Source organism: Sturnus vulgaris, chromosome 4, assembly GCF_052056855.1.
Source record: "Sturnus vulgaris isolate bStuVul1 chromosome 4, bStuVul1.hap1, whole genome shotgun sequence".
Classification (NCBI taxonomy): Eukaryota; Metazoa; Chordata; class Aves; order Passeriformes; family Sturnidae; genus Sturnus; species Sturnus vulgaris.
In genome coordinates this window covers 852,630-873,816 of record NC_142246.1, presented here as the reverse complement: position 1 = coordinate 873,816, position 21,187 = coordinate 852,630, and the positions used below count along the sequence as shown (strand labels likewise).

General features: G+C 48.0%; 1 protein-coding gene across 1 annotated transcript in view; it reads right to left on the bottom strand.

The window, feature by feature from the left end:
* The window catches only part of EXOC6B (exocyst complex component 6B), a 264,366-nt gene that overhangs the window by 202,205 nt on the left and 40,974 nt on the right, over positions 1 to 21,187 (bottom strand). Inside the window, exon 6 of the mRNA XM_088162886.1 lies at positions 18,546 to 18,750. Within this exon, the coding sequence (XP_088019012.1) occupies positions 18,546 to 18,750 (205 nt within the window). The remainder of the gene's footprint in view (positions 1 to 18,545; positions 18,751 to 21,187) is intronic.

Below are 21,187 nucleotides of genomic sequence, written 5' to 3'. Positions count from 1 at the left end.
GATTAACTTGGGTTGCAGACACCCAGGACTTATCCCAAATCCCTTTCCAGGGATTTCCAGGAGCTTCCTCTGCATTCCCACAGGAATCTCCTCCCCAAACCTGCTGGGAAGATGCTCCAGATCCACCAAGCCTCAATCCCACAGAAATTCCATCCCTGCCCCTTCCCCACTTGGAATTCCCAAATGAGAGCAGCTGAGGAGCCCTGACAGGGATGAACCCTGTGGAAATGGGGGTCGGGATTTGGGATTTGGGGGATTTTGGGATTTGACCATTTCAACTCTCCACACTGGGCGTCTGTGTCGCTGCACTAACAAAGAATTCCTGGGGAAGATTTCGGAAACAGAAGGATTATTTAGCCACCCACACACAGGCAAAATTAACCAGTCATGGAAATTCAAGATAATAAATGCCATAATTTTGCCTTTAACTTCACAATTTTTTTTTTTTTTTTAATCCCCTAAAAGTGAATGTTTCTAATTTATGGAGAGAGAGAGAGAGAGAGAAAAAAAGAGGGGGAAAAAAAATAAAAAAACCCTTTCATTACTTTGTTTTTCCATGGATCAGAGCTCCCCAAATATAAGGAATTAACACACTAATGTAAACACCAGTCTGCACTGGAACAAATTTACCCAGGCACTACAAAAGGCTGCCCCTCACTACAACTGGAGACTTTTTGGATAAAAACCACCCTATAAAGTTTTGGGGTTTTTTTTAATTATTTTTCATCTAAATGAGAAAGTGGTCGGGTTCCATTCTTCCCAAAAAAAAAAAAAAAAAAAAAAAAAAAAGCTGGAATCACCTCAGGAGATCACAGGGAATGGGAAAGGTGATGGAAGGTGGAAGGGAGGTGAAACCCACTGCAGCCATGGAGCACCAGGCTCTAAAGCAGTTAAATGAGGGATTTGGGGGCCATCCCAAATGCTGGGGGAGTTTTTTTAAGGATTGGAGGCTCCTGACTCCTGGATTTTGGTGTCTGGGCAGGACAAACCCCAGCAAGTGCAGGCCTAGAGATCCACAGCTCTCCTTGTCCTGGGAACAAACTTATTCCATTTATTTCCTTCAGCTGCAGCACCCCAAAGGCTGCCCTGGGCTTCCCACGGGATCAGAAAGGTTGGGAAGCCTTTTGGGATCATCAAGTCCCAGTTTTGTACAAATGTCCCAACCCTACCCCAAAGTGCCACATCCACTCATCCCTGAGCATTCCAGGGATGGTTCCTGAGCCCTGCCCTGAGCTGCTGCTCCAGAGGAGCAATTCCTGCTCAAAGCCGACCCTTCCCACCAATCCCTTGGAATTCCCGAGAGCCCCAGCGTGGCACGGCCCCCGTGTGACAGCCACGGGAGGGACCCGACATCCCCCGGGGGCTGCAGGGTCCCGATCCTGCCCTGGGCACCCAGGGATTCCCCCAGGACACGATCCTGCCCCTGCTGCCTCCCTGCCCAGCCCAGCAGGAGCTGAGCAGCCACAACAGCCTGGACTGGCCTGGCCTGGACTGCCCATCCCTGCCTTTCCTTTTCCTTCCCTTTTCCATTTACTTTCCTTTCCTTCATTTCCTTTCCTTTATTTCCTTTCCTTTCCTTCATTTCCTTTCCTTCCCTTCATTTCCTTTCCTTTCCTTTCCTTTCCTTCATTTCCTTTCCTTTCCTTCCTTTCCTTTCCAATTTCTTTCCCTCTCTTCTCTTTCTTTTCTTTTTGTCTTTCCTTCCATTCCTTTTACTTTCCTTTCCCTTTGCCTTTCCCTCTCCCTTCCCTTTTTTCATTCCTTTTCTTCTCCTTTCCCTCCCTTTTTGCTTTCCTTTTTCCTTTATGCTTTCCTTTTTTCCATTCCTTCCCTTTCCTTCCCTTTCCTTTTTTTTTTCTTTTTCTTTCCATTTTCCTTCCTTTTTCCTTTCATTTCCTTCTGTTCCCTTTTTCCTTTCCTTCCCTTTTTTATATTCTCTCTTTCTTTTCTTTACTTTTCTTTTTCCTTCCATTCCCTTTTTGCTTTCCTTTTTCCTTTCCCTTCCCTTCCCTTCCCATTTCCTTTCCTTCCCTTTCATTTTCCTTTCTGTTCCTTTCCCACTCCTGGCTGCTCCCTCATTTTCCAATACTGATCCAAGGGAAGAGCAAAGCTCCTGGATGAGACTGAAAAAAACAACGGGAGAAGGAGCTGGATTCCCACAGACATCAGCAGGGAAGGAGAAACCACCTCAAGCACAGCCATGGGATGATGTAAAATAAAATAAAATAAAATAAAACAAATCCTGGCTGCAACACAAAACCCAAATTTGCCTCCAACTCGAGGTCTCCAGGTTTCCCAATCCCAGCCCCCAGCTCTGCCCAGAACTCAGAAACAGAAATGATTTACAAAACAGATTTACAAAAAAAAAAAAAAAAAAAAATTTTGACTCAGGCTGAGGAGTCAGTGAAGGGAAGTTTAGCCCCAGATCTCCAGAGGTTTGGGACATAAGGGATTGATTGCTCTGCTTTGAGTTCCTTGGATAATCTCCGTGGCTCCCAGGCCCCACTGAAGTGGTTTCCAAGAGCTAAAGCCACGGATCAGGCCTGGCTAAAAACTCTGGGAAAGCCAGAGCTGGAAGTGGGAGCTGCCCTTCCAACCCCAAATTCATAATGAACAGTGGCAGCTCCGAGCTGCTGATCCCAAAATCCCACACCCCAAACTCCCCCACAATTCCCTGCAATTTCACCCCAAGAGAAAGGGAAAATTCCGGGTGAAATCTTGTTTTTCACACTCTAAAAGCACATAGGGGCAGAGATGTTTGGTTGTGATGAAAATCCCACTTTTTCAGCACAGGAATGGGGTCGAAGAATCTCCCATGGGAATAATCCCAAATCCCATCCCTCTTTTTAGCACAGGAATGGGGTCCTTGAAGTTCCATGTCCCAAATCCGTGTCCTTCAATGTCCCAAATCCATGTCCCAAATCCATGTCCCAAATCCATGTCCCAAATCCATGTCCCAAATCCATGTCCCAAATCCATGTCCTTCCATGTCCCAAATCTGTGTCCTTCAATGTCCCAAATCCATGTCCCAAATCCATGTCCTTCAATGTCCCAAATCCGTGTCCTTCAATGTCCCAAATCTGTGTCCTTCAATGTCCCAAATCCATGTCCCAAATCCATGTCCTTCAATGTCCCAAATCCGTGTCCTTCAATGTCCCAAATCTGTGTCCTTCAATGTCCATGTCCCAAATTCCTGTCCTTCGATGTCCCAAATCCGTGTCCTTCAATGTCCATGTCCCAAATCCATGTCCCAAATCTGTGTCCTTCAATGTCCCAAATCCATGTCCTTGAAGATCCATGTCCCAAATCCATGTCCATCCATGTCCCAAATCCGTGTCCTTCCATGTCCCAAATCTGTGTCCTTGAATGTCCCAAATCCATGTCCTTCAAGGTCCATGTCCCAAATCCATGTCCTTCAATGATCATGTCCCAAATCCATGTCCTTCAATGATCATGTCCCAAATCCATGTCCCAAATCCATGTCCCAAATCCATGTCCCAAATCCATGTCCCAAATCCATGTCCCAAATCCATGTCCCAAATCCATGTCCCAAATCCATCTCCTTCCATGTCCCAAATCCATTTCCTTCCATGTCCCAAATCCATCTCCTTCCATGTCCCAAATCCGTGTCCTTGAAGTTCCATGTCCCAAATCCATGTCCCTGAACATCCTTCTCCATTTACTGTGTCACCTGCAGGAGCAGCCTGTGGTCACCCCACGACCCCAAAAACAGCAAGAACATGGAAAAAACTTCAAAGGGGGGCAAAATCTGCCGTGTCTCCTGCATAAAACTGTGATCAATCCTAAATATCCCATGGGGTTGGAAAAAAAATCCAAGGGGGTGGAACCCTGGAAATTGAGAATTTTCCATTTTCTGTTTCAGGAGAACCCTGGTTTTGACTTAGGGGCAGTGGAGAAGATTTCCATGATGGAATTTAAATGATGGAATTAAAATGATAGAATTGAATTAAAATCACAGGTGTGGAGGTGGAATAGAAGTGTGCAGTATCAATTGGTAAAAAAATTTAAAATTTAAGGTTTCAAAATATAGTCAATACATAGATATATAACAAGATGGAAGTTTTAAGGTGAAAATTTGTCTTCTTCACCTTCTTCTCCATTTTTAATTAGGACTCCATTTTTAATTAGGGCTCCATTTTTCAGCTAGGGCTCCATTTTTAATTGGGACTCCATTTTTAATTGGGGCTCCATTTCTCATTGGGGCTCCATTTTTACTTAGGGTTCTATTTTTAGTTAGGGCTCCATTTTTAATTAAAGCTCCATTTTTAATTTGGGCTCCATTTGTAGTTTGTTAGCTTGGAGTGCTGTAGAACTCAAGATTTGTGAGCTATAAAATAGATAACAATTAATAAACACCTGAATCCCAACAAGAAATCCCCTCTCCCCCCATTGAATCCCAGCTCTGGAAAATGCAGATCAACCCTGACACTGCAGCTCCCACTCCTCATCCTCCCACACACACCAACCTCACCTGGAGAGACAAAATCTCAACCCTGGCTGCCAACATTTCCATCAGAATTCCCAAAAAAAAAAAATAAATAAATAAAAAAGCAGCAAAAAGCATCTCCAACCACCACAGTGCTCAGATTCCAAGCAAGGAAATGTGGAAATCATGAAACTTTCCCTGGGCAGGGAGGGAACAGGGACCTACAAACAACCCTGGAGGTGTTTCAGCAGCTCCAGATACACGGGGGCTTCTCTTTAGGATGATTTTATTTTATTTTTTTTTTTTTCCAGAAAATCAGGAATTTGCTTGGCCAAGAAACCGTAAATTCGGCTTTAAAGGGAGAAAAGAAATAAATGCTTAAAGGGAAAGGGAGGAAAAAAAAAAAATTAAAAAAGGGAATGACTGAAGGCTTGCAAAGCTTTGTTTGTTTGTGATAAAGCTCAGCTGTACTCAAGCTGTCCCAGGCTGGTGACATTTCCCTGCGGTGGCACCACGGGGAGTGGCCAGCAAGGGGGGGATCTGTCAACATTTTATCAGCACCGAGTGCTCCCAGGGCTGGAGGAGGCACAAAAGATCCTTTTCCACGGGATGGGAAGGCTCTGACTCACAGCACATTATTGGGATTTTACAAACCACATCACACACAAAGAGCCACGGGAGAGGACGTGGCACCCAAAATCTGCAGCTCTCAGGGTGGGGGGGGAAACGTCTCCCCAAAAAGCTCTTTGGGATTTAGGGAATAAAATGAGGAGTGCTGGTGTGGATATTGAGGGTCTATAAGCCAGGAATTGATAAAATGAGGGGAAAAAAATCCGATTAGCCAACAGCAAACTCACCCTGTGTCTTTATTTCTATCTAAAATAAAAGCAGGGTGTAAAATTAAACCTCAAGGGCTCCAAGGTGGGCAGAGCTTTGCAGGGAGCAGCAGGAGAGGAGGAAAATGGGATGGATGGAATCGAGGCACAGACTGCCTGCAGTGCTCACCAGTCCTTGGCCACAATCCCACAGGAAATGCAGGATGGAGCCCCCATGCCTGGGAAAACCTGGGAATATCCCAAAATTTCCGAGGTTTCCATAAACCAGGGAGGAGGCAGAGCCACGTGCACCCTCCATAAACCCCCTCATCCCTCCCTGGGGGATGGAATTTGATCGTCCCTGCTGCTGGAAGAGCTAATCCCAGCCTCCCTGGATGGGATAAACCCACATTCCAGGACAAGGATGTCACAGGGACCTCCCCGGCTGGGGCCCTGCACTCAGAGCTCAGGAGGCTCCCACAACCTTCACCAGGGTCACCCCAAAACCTCCCAGCCCCACTCCTTCATTGCTCGTGGGGCTGGGATGGAATTCCCAGATTTGCTGAGGCTGCCCCTGGATCCCTGGGAATGTCCAAGGCCTGGGACAGCCATGGATGGGATTTAGGATCCTTCCAAACCAAACCAACCAGAAGTTATTGGGTGAGTGGATGGGTAGATAACAGTAATAAAAAAAATATTACAAAACAGTAATAGATAGGTAATAAATAAAAAGAATTCATAATAATAATAAAATAACCCACTGCAGGATTCTGAAGCCCCTCTGCTCTAGAGCCAGGCTGGGACAGTTGGGAATGTCCCAGGTGGATCCAACCTGGCCTTGGGCACTGCCAGGGATCCAGGGGCAGCCCCAGCAAATCTGGGAATTGCAGCCCAGGCAGGAATTCCTTCCCAAGATCCCAGCCCAATCTCCCCTTTCCCAGTGGGAGCCATTCCCTGGGTCCTGTCCCTCCAGGCCTTGTCCCCAATTCCAGCTCTCCTGGAGCCCCTGCAGGGACTCTGAGCATTCCCTGGAATTTTCCCTTCTCCAGGGGAACATTCCCAGCTCTCCAGAACCCTGGAAGCATTTCCACGACCTCCTCTGGACTCATTCCAACACTCCCACTTTGTATTTTCCACCCCAGGCTCTGAGATGTGTCCAAACAAACCCTTTTTGGAGGGTTAAGGCTGCTCCAACCTTCCAGGTCCAATTTTTCCAGTCCCTTCCCCACGTGTGCATCCCTGGCCCCACACGAGCTCCCAGCCCATGGGGGACCCTCGGTAGCTGCAAACCCAAACCCAAACCCTCCCACGGCTGCAGCTGCACCAGCAGCCCCACGAGTGCTGGAAAAGCTCCTCAATAACCCCTTGGAACAGGAAAAAAAAAAAAAAAAAAAAAAAAAAAATCGCATTTATGGGGCCAGCGCCCCCTGTGTGAAACAGCCAGGCGGGCACAGGTGGCTGATAAAAGTGGATTTTTTTCTTTTTTTTTTTTTATATATAAAGAAATTTATAAGAGTTGAGCAAAGCTCGCAGCCTTTTAATTGCATGTCAAATGCTGGGCTCGGAGAACTAAACCAGATTCCCTGCAGGCTGTGCCAAGTGCTTCCAGATATTCCGTGTCTGGAGAGGATCCTGCTGCTACCAAAGGGTTAAAATTCAGCTTCTGAGGCCGGGGGAAGTTTGAAGGCAATGCCACCAAGCCTGAAGGAAAGCAGAGAAGGTTTCTGCCAGCTTTGTTCCAAATAAAAGGTTATTAAAAACAGCCCCAGCCGCTGTTAACAGGAACAACCCGACGAGGAGACGTTTACAAAGCAGCTGAACTTGTAAATAAATGGAATTAATACCCAGCAAATTCCTTTGATCCACAGGACACGAATTCCCTTTCCCTGCAGATCTGTTCATTAATAGTTCCACGTTCCACTTGTGTCACCCACCAGCGAGTCCAAAGGAAAACGATTCAAGTCACAAAGAGATCTCCAGTTTTTCTAGTTCCAGTGGATTTTGGTCACAAAGAGATCTCAAATTTTTCCAGTGTCAGTGGATTTCTGGTCACAGAGAGATCTCCAGTTCTTCCAGAAGATTTCAGGTCACAAAAAAAAAAATCTCCAGTTCTTCTGGTGCATTTCTGGACACAAAGAGATCTCCTGTGCCAGAGGATTTCTGGTCACAGAGAAATCTCCAGGTTCTTCCAGTGTCAGAGGATTTCTGGTCACAAAATGATCTCAGATTTTTCCAGTGTCAGTGGATTTCTGGTCACAAAATGATCTCAGATTTTTCCAGTGTCAGTGGATTTCTGGTCACAGAATGATCTCAGATTTTTCCAGTGTCAGTGGATTTCTGGTCACAGAGAGATCTCCAGTTCTGGGGAAAGAGAGATGTGAACCTCCATGGCCACATCAGCCAGTGGAGAAGGGGATGTTGGTCCAGAGGGCAAAATAACAGGAGGGACAAATTCTCAGAGCAATAAATGCCATGGAATCATGGAATGGTTTCAGTGGGGAAGGATCTTCAAGATGATCCAGAGTCACCCCATCCATGTTCAGGGACACCTCAACTGTCCCAGGGGGATCCAACCTGGCCTTGGACACTGCCAGGGATCCAGGGGCAGCCCCAGCAAATCTGGGAATTCCATCCCAGGCAGGAATTCCTTCCCAAGATCCCATGGAAGGTTCCAGTCCCTGTCCCAGAGCCCAGCTCAGACACCCCCAAAGCAGCTCTGGAGTCAAATTTGCTTCCTTTGCTCAATCCAGGACATCTCCAAAGGCTCTGGGAAGTTCTCCTGAAGGACAAGGCCAGGATTGAGACATCCAGAGCCTGGCCTGAGCAGGATCCTGAGGACAAGACAACAATCCCAGCAAACCCCAAACACTCAGCACTGCTCTGGGAAGCGTTTCCATCCCTGCCTGGAAATTCTGACACCCAGAGACAAGAGGGAACAGCTTCCCAACTGCTCTGGGAAGCTGAAAACATGGGGAAAAAAAAACCCCAACCCTGGAGCAGAGGATGCTCCAAGAGGAAAACTCTGCTCGTTTTTAACGGGCACACAAAGGGGAAGCTGCACAGGGGGATGGGGGTCAGCAGGGAAACAGCTGGAAATGGAATTTTACCTGCACAGGGAAGCACAATTCCCTCAGCATCCTGGATTCTGGGAGGAGCTGGAAGCACCTCCAGGCACCTCCTGCTCCTCCTTCTCTGCACACAGGAGCAGATCCTGTCCCAAACCTCTCCCCATCCCAGCATCTCCTGCCATTCCCTGAAAACTGAGCCACCATTCCCTGAAAACTGAGCCACCATTCCCTGAAAACTGAGCCACCATTCCATGAAAATCGAGACACCATTCCCTGAAAACTGAGCCACCATTCCCTGAAAACTGAGCCACCATTCCCTGAAAACTGAGCCACCATTCCATGAAAATCAAATCACCATTCCCTGAAAAACAAATCACCATTCCCTGAAAACCAAATCACCATTCCATGAAAACAGAGCCACCATTCCATGAAAATCAAATCACCGTTCCCTGAAAACCAAATCACCATTCCATGAAAACAGAGCCACCATTCCCTGAAAATTGAGCCAAGACTCCCTGAAAACTGAGACACCATTCCCTGAAAACCAAATCAGCATTCCATGAAAATCAAATCACCATTCCCTGAAAACTGAGCCACCATTCCATGAAAATCAAATCACCATTCCCTGAAAACCAAATCACCATTCCCTGAAAACTGAGCCACCATTCCCTGAAAACTGAGCCACCATTCCCTGAAAACTGAGCCACCATTCCCTGAAAACTGAGCCACCATTCCCTGAAAACTGAGCCACCATTCCATGAAAATCAAATCACCGTTCCCTGAAAAACAAACCACACAAAAGGGATTTGGGAGCCATTGCCAAAAATGGGATTTGGGAGCCATTCCCAAAAATGGGATTTTGGCCCATCTGGATCCCTGCTGCACGAGGTCCCAGGTTTTCAAGTTTTCCTCCCCTGGACCAAAAACCCAAATCCTGAGCCCAGGGCCTTTGGGGTGGCACTGGGAGCTGGGGGTGCCCAGCTGTGACCTCGGCACAGTTTTGGGATTTTGCCACACCCAGGTGAGCACCTGGAGCCCCTGGCCTGGCTCTGGGCACCCTGGCACAGCCCTTGGCACGGGAATGAGATCTCAGGTCCCATTCCCTCACCCCACTGGGTCTGGGGGACACCAGGAACGCTCCCAAAAACCTCCTGGGATTTCTCCACATCTCCAGAGCCCCAGGGCAGAGCACAGACACGTCAAACCCATGGAATTTTTAGGAGGAGGAACCTGGGAAAACCCAAAAAAAGTCCATTTAAAAGGTCCCTGAGCAGCCACATCACAATGGTGTGAATTTATCATCCTGGGGGCAGCAGATCCTGATGGGAGCCATTCCCAGGGATTTTTTTGAGGTGATTCCATCCCTGAGCTCCTCCACACCAAACCAGGCACAAACTGAGTTTATTGTGGGGTCAAAAATCCCAGAACAACTTCCCAATCCCGAAATGCAAACCGGGAGAAGCAAGAGCAGGGAAAATCACAGTGCCCAACCCAAAAATCACAGCTCAGGAGAAATGAAATGAGGATCACAGCTCCCCTTTCCCAGCTAAAAATCCCACAAACACAACAGAAATTCCTGATGGCTCAAAGGAAGGAGCAAGGGAGCACTCCTGCCTCCACCTGGCACTTGCCCTTTGCCTAATTATTAATTATTAATTATTAATTCTATCCCAGGGGTTGGAAGATGCCCAAGGCCAGGCTGGATTTGGTTTGGAGCACCCTGGGATGTGGAAATTGTCCCTGCTCACAGCACAGAGTTGGAGCTGGATGATCTTTAAGGCTCCTCCCAACCCAAACCATTCCATGATTGGAAGATAAAGGATTTATTTCCAACACCCTCTGAATTCTAAGATTTTTTTTTTTTTTTTAAAAAGGTCTAAAAGGCAACCACACAAAAAGCTGGGCCAACACATGACTGCCCTGGAATTCAACTTTGGATTTTCCTCTGGAGTTCAACTTTGGATTTTCCAGCCATGCCCAAGGAACGTGGATCCACTGCTGGGATCCCTCAGGCCCCACAGATGCTGAAATAAAAAAAAAGGCCATGATTTAGCAGTTTCATTTCTGAGGTCATGAAAGGAATTGAGAGGGATGCCCATTTATTAATAAACTTCCTATGGAGTATAAATTTTCCAGCACGGACTTAAAGGCACAGAATTCCTGTTAAATAAACAGAGAAACCTTCCCAGAACGCCAGGAAACGGGGAATAAAAAGTTCTTTTATGACAATAAGCACATTTGCACTGCAGTGCTGTGATGTGGGAGGGAGCAGAACCTGCTGAGATCTGCACAAAGCCCTCAGCACCTCCCCAGATGTGCCCTGCACTTTCCAGATGTTCCCGGGGCCTCTGGCTGCTTTTCCCATCCGTGCAGGGAGCCCAGGGATCACATTGCACCTCAAGCTCCTGGTCTGACATCTCACCCCAAAAACCTTCCCCAGCTCTCAGATCATTCCCATCTCCTCCTACTCCTTTTTCCTGCAGTTCCCATCCCATGGATCCCATCCCAAACCATCCCTGGTACCACCTGGGGTCCCAAAACAAGAGCAGGGGGTGGCACAGAGTGACAGACCCCACAAAATGTCCCCTCCTCCTGCCTTTGGGATTCCTCACACCTCATTCTCAGAATCTCAAGCTTCTGGGTGACATCTCACCCCAAAAATCCTTCCCAGTTCTCAGATCATTCCCATCTCCTCTTTTTTTCCTGTAGTTCCCATCCCATCCCATCCCATCCCTGGTATCACTCAGGGTCCCAGAGCACAAACAGGGGGTGGCAGGGGGTGACAGATCCCACAAAATGTCCCCTCCTGCTGCTTCTGGGATTCCTCACACCTCACCCCATAAGCTCCTGGCCTCACATCTCACCCCCAAAACCATTCCCAGGTCTCAGATCATTCCCATCTCCTCCTACTCCTTTTCCCATCCCATCCCCGGTACCACTCAGGGTCCCAGAGCACGAGCAGGGGGTGGCAGGGGGTGACAAACCCCACAAAATGTCCCCTCCTGCTGCCCCTGGGATTCCTCACACCTCACCCCCAGAGCCCAGAGAGCGAAGCAAACCCCAGAGGTCCCAAACTTTCACAGGTTGGACTTGATGATCTCGGAGAACTTTGGGGGCCGAGATGGGAGCGGAGGCTCCGGCTCGGGGCAGACACTGGGGGAGGTTTTGTCTCAAAAAGTTTCCAGATCAAACACCAGGGGCAAGACACGGATCCCCTGCCCAGGGAGGGCTGCTCAACACCCTTAAAATAACACATTTTGGGGCCAAAGCTTAATGAAAAAATAGCAGGGGCTTCCAGAGCCGGCTGAGGTTTTCATCAGCACAAAACAAAAAAATTCTCCTCCCCGTTTTTTTTGTTTTTTTTTTTTTTTTTCCTCGAGGAGGTTAAACAGAGGATGCTGAGGGCAGAATTCCCACTGTTCATCCAGCTCCTCCTTGCCAGGGGGATTGGGGATGGGTGTGAAAACCTCCTAAATCCTGAGAGCAGCTAAACCAAGGCATTGACACCTCTCCAATCCATCATTTCAGCATCCTGGGGGTTGTGGGAGCCTCTTCCCAAAATCCTGCAAGCCCAGGTCCCTTCCCATCTCTCCAGCCCCAAGGATGCATTTCCTCTCCCCTAAGACTTTAATATCCCAAGCAGACGAGCAGCAGGAGCCAAGATTAAGGAGGTCTCGTTCCTAAATTCGACTGGAAAATCCAATTCCTGCTCCCCAAACCTGCCCAGGAGCAGAAATCCCCATCCCATTATCCCCACCCCGCCGTGGAAATCCTCCCAGCCACCAGAGTGACCTTTCCTGCTGCATCCAAGGCTGGAAAATTCCCATTTTTTAATAACCAGCCTTATTTTGACTTGTTAAGGCAAACCCCCGGAACGGGAGCTGGAAGCAGCAGGAATTTCAGCTCCCAGGGTGCCTCTGGAAGTGGCAGGGCAGGATAAATCCCAGTCCCTGCTGAGCTGAGCTTCCAGAGGCTCATCCTTGGCAAGGGGACAAATCCCAGGCAGGGCTGTGTGACCTCTGGAAAACAGGGAAGGCAGCTTGGGGACATTCCCTGTCCAGCATCCAGCTGAGCCCAAACCATCCCAGCATTACCCAGAGCCCAGAAACGTCAGGGATGATGAGGAGGATAATTGGGAACACGACCCAAAGGGAGTTTTTGGAGCTCTGCTCCAGGCCACCAAAAGGCCACCAGGCAGTGTCTGAAGAGTGGGAAATGTCCCCGTGTCCCCTGGAGTGCTGGGAAGAGCTGGCTCCAGTGGCTCTGGAAAAGAGGGAAATGTGGTTGTGTTTAACCAGAGCCCAGGGAGGGCCAGGATTTCCCAACAATGCTGGAATCACCTCGTGCCACGTCCCAGCGATCCCAGCAGGGCCAGGAATCTGCTCCAAGTGCCTGGGCACGGCCAAGGGGATGCCATGGGGGTGGAGCAGCCTCGGGGGGCCAGGGATGGGATCCCTGCCCCGGGGGGATGGAGGGAGGCTGGGAATGGGGATGGGATCAGAGCAGCAGCTCCTGGACAAGCTCCTGGGAAACCTTCACAGCCTGAGGGCTCTGCTGCTCTTCCCATCCTCCATTCCCCTCCTCATCCTCCATCCCCTCCTCATCCTCCATTTCCTTCTCATCCTTCATCCCCCATTTCCCTCCTCATCCTCCATTTCCTTTCCATTCCCTTCTCATTCCTCATTCCTTCCTCATCTCTCATTCCCAAGTCCCACTGGATCAACCTGTCCCAGTTCTCCAGGACCAACCTCTCCCAATTCCTATGGGATCAACCTGTCCCAATTAATCCTGGATCAACCTGTCCCAACTCCTATAGGATCAACCTGTCCCAAATCCCATTGGATACATCTGTCCCAATTCTCATTGGATCAACCTGTCCCAAATTCTCTAGGACCAACCTGTCCCAAACTCTCCAGGACCACCCTGTCCCAAATTTCTCCAGGACCAAACCAACCTGTCCCAAATTCTCCAGGACCAACCCAACCTGTCCCAAACTCTCCAGGACCACCCTGTCCCAAGTTCTCTAGGACCAACCTGTCCCAATTCCTGCTGGATACACCTGTCCCAAATTCCTCCAGGACCAAACCAACCTGTCCCAAACTCTCCAGGACCAAACCAACCTGTCCCAAATTCTCCAGGACCAAACCAACCTGTCCCAAACTCTCCAGGACCAAACCAACCTGTCCCAAATTCTCCAGGACCAAACCAACCTGTCCCAAATTCTCCAGGACCAAACCAACCTGTCCCAAACTCTCCAGGACCAAACCAACCTGTCCCAAATTCTCCAGGACCAACCTGTCCCAAACTCTCCCTGGATCATCCTACCCAAACCCAGATCCCCACTGACCCCATCCCATCTCTGCCTCTCCATCCCGTGAGTGATTCCCATGAGTAACTCCAGGTTTTCCTGTCCCTCTGGCAAGGCAGCTCTGCCATTTTTGGCTGTCCCCACCCCTGGGTCCACGGCTGCCTTTTGGCTGGGTTGTTCTTGGCCCCTGGCTCGCAGCAGCTCCATCCCCAGTGGCCTCCTGCACATTCCAGCCTGGAGTGGGATAATAAAGGCCAGCCCGGATATCAGCACGTGTTAATGGGATGTAATTCAGGCCTGGAGCTCAGAGCCCCGTAAAAAAAAAATAAAAATAAAAAAAAAACCAACCCACCAAAACCCAAACACACACACAGGTTCACAGGGCCAAAGTCCAAGTGGAGTTCAAGTGTGTGCAGCTCCTCTCATCCGCTCCGGGCCCCGTAATTAAACAACGGGATTTGGAATTCCCCCGGAATTTCGGTCATAAAACTCAGACTGGGATCAAACCCAGCAGGGAAGGAGGGCAGGGAGAGCTCCTCGGTGGGATGGGGAGGGCTGAGGATTCGTTGTGAGAGCCGGGAGTGCCTCGGTGAGTCCGTGCCAGGAGGGGCCGGGAGCTGCCGGCCAGATCCTCGCGATTATCACAAAATGAAATGTTCAGCCCCTGTCAGCGGCAGCCTGGCGTTTGTAATGTTACAAAAACCCCATTTCCTCTGCCCTTGTAGCCAGGCCTCCTCCGTTCCCGCTGCTGAAATCAAACAATTTTCAAGGAATTTATATGATCCTAATTTAAACCGAATGCGGGGAGCTGCCAATCCCCGACTCGCCGGGATTCCTGCCAGCTCTGCTCCACATCCCGGCCAGCACACCCAGGGAAAGCGCCCAGCCCCATCCCGGACACCCTACTGGTCATACTGGGAGGGACACCCCGCCCTCAGTGACCCCCACAGCTCCTCCTGCCCCAATCCCAGGGTGGCCCCAAATCGGCTTTTCCAGGGCAAGCGGCACACGGAGCTCCCCTCCCCAATGCACAGATCCCAAACCAGAGAGAACTCTGCTCCCAAAAAAACCTCCTGCAGTCTGCACAGCAACCCCAGAAAACAGCAGGAAATTGGGATTTGGAGAAGCTGGAAGATGCAGGATTCCCTGGATTGTCCAGAGGAAAATTAAAGACAAGGAGATCCAGGAGAGCTGGAATTGGGGACAAGGCCTGGAGGGACAGGACCCAGGGAATGGCTCCCACTGGGAAAGGGGAGATTGGGCTGGGATCTTGGGAAGGAATTCCTGCCTGGGCTGCAATTCCCAGATTTGCTGGGGCTGCCCCTGGATCCCTGGCAGTGCCCAAGGCCAGGTTGGATCCACCTGGGACAGTGGGAATTGTCCCTGAACATGGATGGAATGGGATGGGATGAACTTTAAGGTCCCTTCCATCCCAAATCATTCCATGATTCCATGAAAACCATGCACAAGCTGCTCCCAGCTCTGGCTCCCACAGGATGAAGAACCAATTTCCTCCTCGTTATTTCCAGGGAATTTGAGTGATCCCTCATTCCTGGCTGCTCCCATCCCTGAATTTGGGCAGGGCAGGGCAGGAGCAGCCAATCCCCAGCACCCCCAGAGCCTGTCTGGGTCCTCCAGATGGGAATACTGGGAGGAGGAGGAGGAGGAGGAGGAAGGGCTGGAATTGGTGAGGAAAACACCAGGAGAAGCCACAGGATTCCCTCAGAGTGGGAGATGGAGAAGGAACAGAGTTGGAGTGACAGGAAGAACGGGAAGAGCATCCCTGTGGATTGGGAAGGGATGGAAACAAAGGTACAGAAGTTTCTCCAACCAGAAGAGCAAAAACAGGGGCTGAAATGATGGAAATTTCTGCTGATTTTTCACCTAAAATCCACAAACGTGGCTGGATGTCCACAGCCCTCCCCATCCATCAGCACAGAGATTGGAATCATCTCCCAAAATCCTGAACAACACCTCCACCCTGTGATGTCCCTAAAACTGAGAAATATCCTTCAGGGGATAAAAAAAATATTAAATAATTACATCAAGTGTTCCCTGCATTCAATGGACACAAAAAAAAAAAATTCAATTCCTGTTCCTTCCCAGCCACAGGGACCAAGGAAGGATCTTCTCCCACAAGGAACTAAAGGAGAATTTTTATAGGGAATTCTGCTCTAGGAATTGCTGCCTCAGGTGAACCCAGCACCAGACATCACCCCCGTGCACATCTGGATGCACATCTGGATTGGGGAGGAAGTTTAATCTGAATAAAAAGTTTGCTGAACACTCAGGTGCCCTCCCCACAGCTCCATTCCATGGGGGAAAGCTGAGTTTGCTGGAGAATTCCAGCCAAGTCCTTCCCATCACTCAGCATTCCCAGGCATCCAGGGAGGATCTCACAGAATTCCTGCAAATTCTGAATTTGCTGGGATGAGATCAAATCCAAATATTCCATGGGAAACGGTGGGAAAGGCAATTCCTGATTTAAGGAATTTTCAGTTCATCAGCTCATCCTTCACAGACACAAACACCAGAAAAGGCAAATCAGGCACAGGCCAGGTTTGGACAGGATTTAAAACCAGTTTTAGGACGCAGAATTAATGGAATTGCAGAGCACAAAGTCTTGGTTTTTTTATCCCAAAACTGGGAAATCAACCCAATGTCTCCAAGGTCTCCCAGCAGCACCAATTCCCTGTGCAGGGAAGTGGAAAATGGAGTTGTGGAAAATGGAGTTGTGGAAAATACGAGTGGAAAATGGAATTATGGAGAACTACACCCCAGCTGCACCTCCCAGAATGCCCAAAAATCAAGGAAAACTGCAGCTGGGAGAAGCCAATCCCACAACAGATCCTCACTTCTCAACGGCCTAAAATTCAGGATAAAACTCTGGGAGCAACCAGGGAAGGAACAACCATTCTTCACCCAGTATCAAAATCCCAAACTCAAATCACTGCCTTGGGCTGGAAAAGCAAAATTCCATGAAATGAAGGAACCTCCAACCCCTCCCAAAACTCCCAGGAAAAACCATTGAGGAATGAATGCTTGTAACATTAACAGAACACAACAGAATCCCAAACTCCATCACTGTTTTAGCTTGGAAAAGCAGAATTCAATGGAATGAAGGAACCTCTAATCCCTCCCAAAACTCACAGGAACAACCATTGAGGAATGGTTCTAACATCAACACAACAGAACAGAATTCCAAACTCAATCACCATTTATCACCCAATAACAGAATCCCAAACTCAGTCAATGTTTTAGCTTGGAAAAACAGAATTTCATGGAATGAAGGAGCCTCCAACCCCTCCCAAAACTCCCAGGAAAAACCAGGAAAGGAACAACCATTCCTCACCCAATAACAGAATCCCAAACTCAGTCACTCTTTTGGGTTGGAAAAGCAGAATTCCATGGAACAAAGGAACCTCCAAATCCTCCCAAAACTCCCAGGAACAACCACTGAGGAATGGTTCTAACATCAACACAACAGAACAGAATTCCAAACTCAATCACCATTCCTCACCCAATAACAGAATCCCAAACTCAAATCACTGCCTTGGATAGGAAAAGCAGAATTCCACAGAAAGAATGAACCTCCAACCCCTCCCAAGATTCCCAGGAACAACCAGGGAAGGAAGAACCATTCTTCACCCAGTATCAAAATCCCAAACTCAAATCACTGCCTTGGGCTGGAAAAGCAAAATTCCATGAAATGAAGGAACCTCCAACCCCTCCCAAAACTCCCAGGAACAACCATTGAGGAATGAATGCTTGTAACATTAACAGAACACAACAGAATCCCAAACTCCATCACTGTTTTAGCTTGGAAAAGCAGAATTCAATGGAATGAAGGAACCTCTAATCCCTCCCAAAACTCCCAGGAACAACCATTGAGGAATGATTCTAACATCAACACAACAGAACAGAATTCCAAATTCAATCACCATTTATCACCCAATAACAGAATCCCAAACTCAGTCAATGTTTTGGGTTGGAAAACCAGAATTCCACAGAACAAAGGAACCTCCAAACCCTCCCAAAACTCCCAGAACAATCAAGGAAGGAACAACCATTGAGGAATGGGTGTAACATCAACAGAATAGAATCCCAAACTCAATCACTGTTTTGGGTTGGAAAAGCAGAATTCCATGGAATGAAGGAGCCTCCAACTCTTCCCAAAACTCCCAGGAAAAACCAGGAAAGGAACAACCATTCCACACCCAATAACAGAATCCCAAACTCAAATCACTGCCTTGGATAGGAAAAGCAGAATTCCACAGAAAGAATGAACCTCCAACCCCTCCCAAGATTCCCAGGAACAACCAGGGAAGGAAGAACCATTGAGGAATGGGTTTAACATCAACAGAACAGAATTCCAAACTCAATCACCATTTATCACCCAATAACAGAATTCCAAACTCAGTCAATGTTTTGGGTTGGAAAAGCAGAATTCCACAGAACAAAGGAACCTCCAAACCCTTCCAAAACTCCCAGGAACAACCAGGGAAGGAAAAACCATTGAGGAACATCAACAGAACAGAATCCCAAACCCAGTCAATGTTTTGGCCCAGAAAAGCAGAATTCCATGGAATGAAGGAGCCTCCAACTCCTCCCAACATTCCAGGAACAATCATTCCTCACCCAGTAACAGAACTCCAAACTCAATCACTGTTTTGGCTTGGAAAACCAGAATTCCACAGAAAAAAAGAACCTCTAAACCCCTCCCAAAACTCCCAGGAACGACCATTCCACACCCAATAACAAAAACCCCAAACTCGGTCGCCGTTTCGGCTCAGAAAACCAGAATTCCACACAATCCACGAGCCTCCAATCCCTCCCAGCATTGTGACATCCCCAAAATCCCCCCCCAAAATCCCCCCCCAAAATCCCCCAAAATCCCAATCCCACACCTGTTTGATGGCGCTCTCGCCGATCCTGTCCGAGTGCTTGCGGATGCTCTCCAGGAAATCCTTGAGGTCGCCCATGGAGAGCTCCTGGATGTCGTGGCGCAGCCGGGGGATGGTGGCCAGCATCACCTGGCAGAAGCGGTAGTGGCTCACCTGGGGCAGGAAGGTGTGCTCCAGGTGCTCCAGGGTCTTCAGGGCAGGGTAGTGCCTGCAGGGGGAAGAGGGATAGATATGGGATTTGGGGTGGGAGGGTTAGAACCCGGGGTTAGAGCGATCCTAAAAATTGTGTGGGATGGAGGGGGTGGGAAGGAAGGTTGGGTGTGGCCTGGGAATGAATATTGGGGTGGGTTTTTTTTTATTTCTAGATCGTGTGAAGCTGCACCTGTGTAACCATCACGTGGTAAGTGATGAGATTGTTAAATGTAACCATTGGTAATTAAATATCATTATTGTTTAATTGTAATAAGAATCCTGGGAAACAATGGAATCACATCAAGAATCCTGGGAAACAATGGAATCACATCAAGAATCCTGGGAAAGATGGAATCATATCAAGAATCATGGGAAACATGGAATCATATCAAGAATCCTGGGAAAGATGGAATCACATCAAGAATCCTGGGAAAGATGGAATCACATCAAGAATCATGGGAAAGATGGAATCACATCAAGAATCATGGGAAAGATGGAATCACATCAAGAATCCTGGGAAACATGGAATCATATCAAGAATCCTGGGAAAGATGGAATCACATCAAGAATCCTGGGAAAGATGGAATCACATCAAGAATCATGGGAAAGATGGAATCACATCAAGAATCATGGGAAAGATGGAATCACATCAAGAATCCTGGGAAACAATGGAATCACATCAAGATTCATGGGAAGCAATGGAATCACATCAAGAATCATGGGAAACAAGGGAATCCTATCAAGAATCCTTGGAAAGATGGAATCCCATCAAGAATCATGGGAAAGATGGAATCATATCAAGAATCATAAGAAAGAATATTTGGAGGGGTTTAATGAAAATGACAAGAATTCATGCTTGGATAAGATCAATGTATGCAACAGAACAATATTTAATAATTAAATGTAATAATTAATATATGGTTATATAACGAAATGGGTATAAAAACACAGCCACGTGGGAGTGAGATTTGGGTGTGCAGCCCCTGATTCCCAGAGCTCTTCAATAAAAGCTCCTGATTTTGTTCATTTATTCATTCTGGGATTTTGTGTTTCAACAGGAAGAGATTGCCAAGGTCATGGAGCCTGAGCACAGCTCATCTGAACTTGGAAAAAATCATTTCAAAGGAAGCAGCCAGGAAGCAGAGAGGATTTAATAAAATAATATTTTTTATATATGTGTGTGTGTGTGTATATATATGTATAGAATTATTATTATCTCATATAAACATTGTATTATTTTGGAGTTTTCCACCATTTTCCACACATCTCAGCCATGGCAGAAAAGTTTTTCTGTCCCTTCCTTAAATCTTTGCCAAGGGCAGAGAAATCCTGTGTGTCCACCCTGATCATTCCTCTGGGATCAGCTCCAGCTCCTGGCCATGGATTCTCCATTTGGAAAATGCCTGAGCTGGTTTAGAAACATCCCCAAATTCCTGCACAATCAATTTGTGGAGTTGATTCCCCCCCCAAACACAAACCAAAACCAATCCCAAAGCCAACCCTGATGTCAGGAACCAGCCCATGGCTGCCCATCCTGAAATGATCCAGGTGAGACCTGGAGCAGATAAAAACCATGGAATATCCTGTGCTGTGCCTGCTGAATGGAGCCATCAAATCCAGACAAAAAAAAACAAAAACAAAAACAAAAACAAAAACCAAAAACAAAACAAACCACAAAAACAAATTTAAAAAACAGGAAAAAACCAGCCAAGGCTCCCCAATATTCCTTAAATGTGGCTTTCAGCGTGGATTTGTTTCTAAAGGAACCAATCCAAATAAAAGAGGGGAAGAAAGGGATGCAATTCTCAGCTGCAGCCCCTGGAAATACTGTCCAGAGGGAGGGCAGTTTGTGCATTCCCTGCAGGAATTCCCAGGGATCCACTCCAGCTCTCACCCCACATCTGCCAGCTCCAAAAACCAGCCCTGGGATATTTGGGGAACCCAATTCCCCCACCCTGGAGTGCTCTGGGAAGAGCCAGGAGTTCCTGGGAATGCCAGAGCAGGGATGGGATTGCTTTTCCAGCCTGGCATCCAACTGCAGCCACCTTTTCTCCCTTCCCAGCCCAGTTTGTCACCCCCACAGGGCTCCAAAATTGCTCCAAACAAAGCAGGATTCCCACCAAGATCCCAGATTTTCAGCCCTCAGCAGATGCAGGGTGGGGAAACTCCTGGATTTGCAGCCCAGCATTCCCGAGGTACCAAATGTGGAGGAATTAATTTCTCCAGCACAGGAAATTTTCTCCCCAATTTTCAGCACCCCGATGTTTCCAGCTCTTTGGATTCCCCCCACATTCCCTGGAATCTCTCAGATTGTGTTAAGATTTGTAGTGTGGAATTCATGGAATGAGATTTAGTTGGTGACATTGCATGCACAATATTGAGCTTCCATAAAAAACCACCAAGGAACATCCCCCAAATCCCCCAAAATCCAAACCTGCTGCCATCCCAATTCT